Source organism: Marmota marmota, unplaced genomic scaffold (assembly GCF_001458135.2).
Source record: "Marmota marmota marmota unplaced genomic scaffold, marMar, whole genome shotgun sequence".
In the NCBI taxonomy this organism is placed as follows: domain Eukaryota; kingdom Metazoa; phylum Chordata; class Mammalia; order Rodentia; family Sciuridae; genus Marmota; species Marmota marmota.
The window spans coordinates 3,738,537-3,747,200 of record NW_025999880.1 but is presented as its reverse complement, the minus strand read 5'-3'; the positions used below and the strand labels follow the sequence as shown (position 1 = coordinate 3,747,200).

The following is an 8,664-nucleotide window of genomic DNA, read 5'->3' as shown; positions in this document are numbered from 1 at the left end:
TTTCCCCCCCCCCCCCCAGCAAAGTAGAATTATATATCATTCATGTAGGTTTGTTTAGAAAGATCCATGGTGAATTTAAAGGTATTTTTCCTTAATTCTATCTATTTTACTTTTTCTGGTTAGAGGCCAATTTATTCAGTTTATTCTCTTTTCAATATTTTGTTTTGGTTATAGTTGGACACAATACCTTTTTTTTATTTGCATGTGGTGCTGAGGTTTGAACCCAGTGCCTCGCACATACTAGGCAAGCACTGTACTGCTGAGCTCAACCTAACCTCCCAATTTATTCTTATTAGATAATATTTTTAAAGTCCACCCTGATTTTTAGTATCTATTTTCTGTATATTCTTTGTAGGTTGTACAGACAGCCTTATCTGAGACTCAGGACCCTGAAGAAGTATCAGTTACTGTCAAGGCTTTCATGACTGCAGACCTTCCTAATGAACTCATTGAGCTGCTGGAGAAAATTGTCCTTGATAACTCTGTATTCAGTGAACACAGGTATGTGCCTATAATATAGCTAGGGATCCACTGGCTATTTCTTTTAGTTTAATTACACCCTGTCCATTTTGGGAAGGAACTTAAAACAGATGAGAGAAAGTTGTCTGAATTCTCATTCTCCTGGTAGTCTCACCCTTCACACCCTGCATTCTGAGACAGAAACCCTTGTAGAACTACTGAAATTATTCTCAATGACTGATAGGCTTTTTATGTAATCTGGGTTAAGTCTCTCTTTTTTTTTCCCCCACTAAAGGAATCTTCAAAACCTCCTTATTCTTACTGCAATTAAGGCTGACCGTACACGTGTTATGGAGTATATTAACCGCCTGGATAATTATGATGCCCCAGATATTGCCAATATTGCCATCAGTAATGAGCTCTTTGAAGAAGCATTTGCCATTTTCCGGAAGTTTGATGTCAACACTTCAGCAGTGCAGGTAACTTTTCAGATTGTAATCTTCAAGTTACTAAACATTATACCTTTTCTTGATTCAAAGTATGCATTGTTCTATGAGGGTGGGCTTTGGTTGCTGTGACAATAGAAGAACATGAAAATGCTGACAGTTTAAATGTAAGTGTTTTGGATAACATCCAGCTAACCATAATTCAAAAATGGTAACCTAGGTATTGATTGAACATATTGGAAACTTGGATCGCGCATATGAGTTTGCTGAACGCTGCAATGAACCTGCGGTCTGGAGTCAACTTGCAAAAGCCCAGTTGCAGAAAGGAATGGTGAAAGAAGCCATTGATTCTTATATCAAAGCAGATGATCCTTCATCCTATATGGAAGTTGTTCAGGCAGCCAATACTAGTGGTATGTATGACTTACTATCTTTATGCATTTGATAAGAAATGATCTCAGAAAATGATTAAACTAAGCATTAAAAGATACTTGTCTATTTTTAATTGTGTAGGAGCTGGGTATGCTTGGTTATTTGTGAAAGTTTTTAGCCCTCCATCCCATTAGAGATGAACTTAAAACACCCACAGGGTTCTGGGCATGGTGGTGCACACCTGTAATCCCAGTGAAGCAGAGGGGATCAAAGCCAGTCTCAGCAACTTAGTGAGGCCCTTAAGCAACTTAGTGAGAACCTGTCTCAAAATAAAATATTTTAAAAAGGCTGGGGATATAGCTTAGTGTGTAAGCACCCCTGGATTCAATCCCTGGTATTAAAAAAAAAGACCCATGGGGAAGATTAATTTTGTTTCAAAATCTTCAGAAGCTCTAATTTTATAACTAAGAGAAAGGGGAATTTAGCTGTTCATTTGGTCAGCGATAATATAGAAGTTGTAGTAGAATTTTTGCAGTTTTAGATATAATGCACAATTTAATCATTTTCTGTTTCCTTGAAAAGGAAATTAATAATAGTTTTCATTTATTTGGTCAAAAAGATAAGCAAGGATGTTAGTGTATGAACTTATTTTTTTTTTCTTTGTATACTTAGGAAACTGGGAAGAACTGGTGAAGTACTTGCAGATGGCCCGTAAGAAAGCTCGGGAGTCCTATGTGGAGACAGAATTGATATTTGCACTGGCTAAAACAAACCGCCTTGCAGAGTTAGAAGAGTTCATCAATGGGCCAAATAATGCTCATATCCAGCAAGTGGGTTTCCGGATGAGATTTTTTTTTTAAAACAATGTAAAACAAAATAGTTGAACAACTTTATTAGCTTACTAGAAGAAACAAATCATAGCTGAAGAATGCCATGGAAAAATCTTATAGGATAACAAATTGCTTTTCAGTATTAAGATGTGAATTTGGAAAGAGGATTGATATAAGGCTCCTAATGTACTGAAAATTGATTATCTCCCCACCTCAGGTTGGTGACCGTTGTTACGATGAGAAAATGTATGATGCTGCTAAATTGTTGTACAATAATGTTTCTAATTTTGGACGCTTGGCATCTACCCTTGTTCACTTGGGTGAATATCAGGCAGCTGTTGATGGAGCTAGAAAAGCTAATAGTACACGAACATGGAAAGAGGTAATCTAAATACAAGTTTGAAGAGTTAAGATATTATTTGAAAATGCTCTTTATACTGATTAGTTGAAATAACTAGCCATGCTTACATTTGAATTCACATTACATAACTGTTGTTTCTAGGTCTGCTTTGCCTGTGTAGATGGGAAAGAGTTCCGTCTTGCTCAGATGTGCGGGCTTCATATTGTAGTACATGCAGATGAATTAGAAGAACTTATCAACTACTATCAGGTAATGAATAAGATTTGAGGATGGAGAGTGAGTGCCTAGGGATTGAACCCAGAGGCACTTAATGACTGAGCCATATCCCCAGCCTTTTTTGATTTTTTAAATTTTGAGACAGGGTTTCCCTAAGTTGCGTAGAGCCTCACTAAATTGCTGAAGGTGGCCTTGAACTTGTGATCCTGCCTCAAGCCTCCCTAGTCATTGGGATTACATGAGTTTTTAAATATGAATTGAGACCCTTTGCCACAGACCTTATCTTTAATTGTATGTTTCTCTTGTTTAGGATCGTGGATATTTTGAAGAACTGATAACCATGTTGGAAGCAGCATTGGGACTTGAGCGAGCCCACATGGGCATGTTTACTGAATTAGCTATTCTGTATTCTAAATTTAAGCCACAGAAAATGAGAGAGCATCTGGAGCTATTTTGGTCCAGAGTGAACATTCCTAAGGTAACCAGCCTTCACCGAGGCGATTGTATAGCCAAAACTAATACTTTAAAATACATTTATTTATTTATTTATTTATTTATGGCTGTTGGCTGGAATGAGAGACCAATATCTTAAGCAATTAAGTTTTTCTTATGCAGGTGCTAAGAGCTGCAGAACAAGCTCACCTATGGGCAGAACTGGTGTTTTTGTATGACAAGTATGAAGAATATGATAATGCCATAATTACCATGATGAATCATCCAACAGATGCATGGAAAGAAGGGCAGTTCAAAGATATCATTACCAAGGTGTGTGCCTTCTTCAGAGAGTAAAGGCTTCAGAAAGAGAATGATCGTCGGGAAAGAACACTGACTTACATGTGGATTTTTCCTGTTGTGGAGGGGTGGCAGAGGGGTACCAGGATTGAACTCGGGGACACTCAACCACTGAGACACATCCCCAGCCCTATTTTGTATTTTATTTAGAGACAGGGTTTCACTGAGTTGCTTAACATTTTTCCTGTTGTAGGTTGCCAATGTGGAACTATATTACAGAGCAATACAGTTCTACTTAGAATTCAAGCCTCTGTTGTTAAATGATTTGCTGATGGTGCTGTCTCCACGGTTGGATCACACTCGTGCAGTCAATTATTTCAGCAAGGTAATAATTTTAAACCAAACTTCATAGTCAGGAATTAAGACATCTGGGTAACTGTTATGCCTAGACTTCAACAATGTGCTACCTTTATAACAGACTTTTTTTTCTTTTCTTAAAGGTTAAACAGCTACCACTAGTGAAACCGTATTTGCGTTCAGTTCAGAACCACAACAACAAATCTGTGAATGAATCACTGAACAACCTCTTTATTACAGAAGAAGATTATCAGGTAAAACCTTTTGATTCTTGTACATACTCTCAAAACTCAGGTTATTATTAGCTTCCACAGTTAAATTCTACAGTGAAAACACTCTTTCTTTAGGATTGTAAACAATGAGTAGGCCTAGAGTCTGAATTTAATGAGGTTTTCAGGACTAATAAATCTGATAATTAAATGCCAAGTTCTCAGAATTAGTTTAGATGGATCTTATGTATTTCTTTAGGAGAAAAAAATGATTTGGTTCACCTCTAACATTCAGATCACAGGTATCAAAAAAGTCTGTGATCTCTTAATTACCCCATAAAACGTGTTTGTAATTAAGAATTTTTAAGTATTCATTGCTCTTCTTGCCTAATGACTTATTAGTATGTCTTTTTTTTTTTTAAATTTTTTTTTAGTTGTAGTTGGTAAATAGTATTCTATATTTTGTTTTAATATCCACCTATTTATTTATTGAGAGAATTTTTTTAAAATTTATTTTTTAGTTTTCGGTGGACACAACATCTTTATTTTTATTTATTTTTACGTGGCGCTGAAGATCGAACCCAGCGTCTTGCACGTTCTAGGCGAGCGCTCTACTACTGAGCCACAACCCCAATCCCTAGTATGTCTTTTAATAAATTTTCTCCTGTGAAGGATTTCACATAAAATACAATAGGGTTAAGGTTAAACTAGTTTCTTTCTCATAGTTTTAGCATGATTTTCTTTGAGGCTCAGAGCCTATGTTCATCTCTAGCTGAATACCACATTGAGTTGTATCAGGAGTTTCCCTGGAGTATAAGTTCTTCCAAATTACATATTCTCCCTTATGCATAAACAAATTAGTCTTGATACTGGAAACCCTGGAGAAAATTGCAGTACATTTGAGGATCTGTTATAAAATTAAATTGAAGAGACTTCATTTCTGTTCACAGATTACAGGTTTGTAGTTTGATGCTTGAATCTATGCCATCATATTACATGTTACCATCTAATAGTCTCCATGTTAAAGAAGTATGAGGCATGAATGTTAAGCTAAAACAAAACATAGATTTGACATGTGTGGCTTTTTTTTTTTTTAAAGGCTCTGCGAACATCAATAGATGCTTATGACAACTTTGACAATATTTCACTTGCTCAGCGTTTGGAAAAACATGAACTCATTGAGTTCAGAAGAATTGCTGCTTACCTCTTCAAAGGCAACAATCGTTGGAAGCAGAGTGTAGAGCTGTGCAAGAAAGACAGCCTTTATAAGGTTGAAAAAGTTGGCGGGTGGGGCTGTTAATCCAACCCTAAAATGGTGTATTACAAGTGATTCTGTAAAAGTATTAGTTTTATGCATATGAGATTTGACTTTATACCCCCCACTTGAGGAGATGGTAATTAATATTAGTGCATTTCTTGACTTGAGGGGCTTATTGTTAAGGCCATACTTCTGTTAAAAAAAAAAATCAAATTTTTTGAGCCTATGCTCTTTATTTTTCCCTTACAAACCCAGACTTAAGTTTTTAAGCTTCTGTTGTATTACTTGGTTTACCAGTTCCTTATGTTTGGGTTTGATGTTTGACCTTCATTGTTTCCTTTGAATAGGATGCAATGCAGTATGCGTCTGAATCTAAAGATACTGAGTTGGCTGAAGAGCTCCTACAGTGGTTTTTGCAGGAAGAAAAAAGAGAGTGCTTTGGAGCTTGTCTCTTTACCTGTTATGATCTTTTAAGGCCAGATGTTGTCCTGGAAACTGCATGGAGGCACAATATCATGGATTTTGCCATGCCCTATTTCATCCAGGTCATGAAGGAATATTTGACCAAGGTAATGACTCTTAAGTGTATTCAAAACCAATTATCATGAGGATATATAAAATTGTATGTGCAGGTTTTTCAAAAGTGTTTTGTCTAGTATTAAGTCATTTAGTTGATCATGAATACTCATGTTCTGTGGAATATTTTTAATAGCTTACAAATGACATTGACTAGAAAGGGAGCCAAAAACTTGTCAGAATGTTTACCTTCAGTGTATTTCTTAGGGTAAATAGTATTTTATATTTTCTTTTAATATTCACTAATTTAAAAAATAGTATATAAAATGAATTCCTATAACTTAGATGTCCATTAATATTACTATAGATTACCTTTTATTTGATTGATTCCTGACTTTATGTCTGTGCCTGTTTCCTATGAGGAAGGTGCATTTATATTTTTAATATCCTATTAATCTTATTAAAATTTGTATAGTTGAACTCCTAATTTTAAAATATCATAGGCTGGGTGTAATCCTAGCTCCTGGGGAGGCTGACACAGGAGAATCTCAAATTCCACAGGCCAGCCTGTCTCAAAATAAAAAAGGGTTGAGAACATAGCTCAGTAGTAGAGTACATGCCTAGCATGTGTGTGATCCCCCTGGGTTCAATCCCCAGTACTGCCAAAAAGAAAAGATTTGAAAATAATCAATTTTGCCAAAGCAACACATGCTTAAAATCAAGAGTTTTACCTCTGATCTCTTTGCCTGCCTTATTAAATGGGGAAAAACACTATTAACAACCTATAGTATACTGAATTTTTCTGTAGGATACCACCTAATTAGATGCCATTGTGTTCAGTTAAATTTTTTAGATTTTTAAAGAATTAACATTTTATACAGAGAAAAAAGTTGCCTAATCTTAGCCGTAGGTGAGAATAGTTTCTTTTCTTATGCATAATGCCAACTTTTGAGACCTGGCTCTAAGCTGCTGTTAACCTAAGTGCTGTAAATTTTACTAGCTGATTAAGCTGCTTTCTTTCACACTTACTTTAGCATAAATTCTTCTGCAGTAAGCTCTGAAGTTAAAAAAGATTCTAAATTTTGCTTCCAGTATGCCCTTTATTTTCACTTTTCTCATACTTTTTTTAGTGATTAGATGTTTCTCCCCTAAACCTTTGTTGCTGATTCTACCTTTTTATGCTCGATATGGAATTTGATTTTTTTCTAAGCTGCACCTTCTGAATTCCTTTGCAGGTTGATGCAATAAAGGAAAAGGTGAAAGTTGATTCTTTTCCATCTTTAAGTCTGGAGGACTAAGTCTAAGGAATTTGCATGATTTTTTTTCCTTCCTTTTCTACACTGCTGCTGCTGCTTTTTCCCCCCCAATAAATTTTCACTAAAGCCTCTGCAAGTCCCTTGAAACATAACTATAATAGAGCTCTAGGACATTAGTAGATGTTTGCTACTAATCGGCTAATAGGCTTTAGGAAGGGCAGGAGGCTAATCAGTAGTTGGTTCACAGTCTCTCTCTTAAATATATTATTAAAAACTGAGCCTGGTGAGTTTCCATATTGATTCCAAACTATCAGGAAATTTCTTTTCCCTGTCAGGGTATCTGGGCCATAGTAGGACTTTCTTAATATTTGAAATAAATTAAAAACAGCCTCTGGTTTTATTTTGTGAGCTTACCTGATAGTTGTTATGTATGTATATACATGCCCTAAAAGGCTTTTGGGTTTTTTGTTTTCTTTTTTGTTTTGGTGGGGGTTTGGTATTGAAGGACTGTGATCCAGTTTCTGATCTCTTGATTCTTACTAATTTTTTTGCTGAAAGTAGATACAAGAGATACTAGCTGCTTCCGAAGAGACTTTCCTCATGTTTCTCCAGGTGTCCAGTTCTATGGTGCTAGTCCATATTTAAGAGGAATCAAAAGCTTTTAATTATGAGCGCCAAGCTTGCTATAAATGTTGCTAAGCAACATTGTTTATTTCTGTTTATAATGAAGCAATATTAACTTCTTTCTATAATATAAAAGCACACCTAAAGTTAACCTAAAATTTGCTCTCTTACTGATTAGTTGGCTTGTCCAAGAAGGCCAAATTTAGGCACCTTTTGGTTGCTGCTTCCTTCATTGGCTGATCTCCATCCCAGTATAAACTAAACAAACTTATAAATTGTGGTTGGAAAAGGGTGGGAGAGTAAAGGAGAGTTGAAACAAATTTAAAAGAATTTGGGTGGGGGTAATGCCTTGGGATTATATTGAATCAAACTGGAGTCACCACTGGAACTTAGGGCAAACCTGAGTAAAATGCATTGTGTGTGAGACCCTTCAGCAGCTAGTAAGCAAGGCAGTTAGAAAGCGTGTGTGTGAAAAACAGGTAATTGAACTGCAGTGTTATGCATCGTTTTAAATCAAGCATGTATAAGTCATTGCAATTACATCATACTACTTTGAAACTCCTATAGCATTGCTGTGGGCTGTGTGTGTTTCTTGAGAGCCTGTATAGCACCAGTCATCTCCAGACCTCACTTCTTGCTTCAGTACTTTTGCCTTTTTTTCATGCACACATACACCAAAATAACTGACTGCATGTTAACTTTTCCTCTGCAGCATATTGCAGTCTTTGTGGAAAAGCCTTTTACATCTTAGTGAATTTAACAGTAGTGCAGATGGAACTGAATTCAGTGACATGCTTACCCATAATTTTTCTTTTTAAATCCAAGGATCAGAAACTTTTGTTACAGCTCTTAACAAAAGCTTGTGCTCATAAAAGCCTTCTCTGTTTTTTCTCTTTTGAGCAATCTAAATTGGGTTAATAGAAACAAAAATTGGATGTTCCTGTTCCAGAGGCTGTCCCATTATATACAAAAATCAAATTTTTTTGCTTAGCTTATGTTACTTCTTCAGGTCCCCCCCCCCCTTAAAC

General features: G+C 36.0%; 1 protein-coding gene across 2 annotated transcripts in view; it reads left to right on the top strand.

The window, feature by feature from the left end:
• Cltc (clathrin heavy chain) overlaps positions 1–8,664 on the top strand; it is a 65,120-nt gene that overhangs the window by 51,600 nt on the left and 4,856 nt on the right. Inside the window, exons 19-31 of one of the 2 annotated variants that reach the window (XM_048792056.1) lie at positions 356–501; positions 755–938; positions 1,126–1,318; positions 1,950–2,107; positions 2,325–2,489; positions 2,610–2,717; positions 2,995–3,162; positions 3,300–3,449; positions 3,670–3,801; positions 3,917–4,027; positions 5,082–5,252; positions 5,588–5,809; positions 6,992–7,012. In XM_048792056.1, the coding sequence (XP_048648013.1) occupies positions 356–501; positions 755–938; positions 1,126–1,318; positions 1,950–2,107; positions 2,325–2,489; positions 2,610–2,717; positions 2,995–3,162; positions 3,300–3,449; positions 3,670–3,801; positions 3,917–4,027; positions 5,082–5,252; positions 5,588–5,809; positions 6,992–7,012 (1,929 nt within the window). The remainder of the gene's footprint in view (positions 1–355; positions 502–754; positions 939–1,125; positions 1,319–1,949; positions 2,108–2,324; positions 2,490–2,609; positions 2,718–2,994; positions 3,163–3,299; positions 3,450–3,669; positions 3,802–3,916; positions 4,028–5,081; positions 5,253–5,587; positions 5,810–6,991; positions 7,013–8,664) is intronic. The other variant, XM_015495389.1, reaches the window with a different exon arrangement.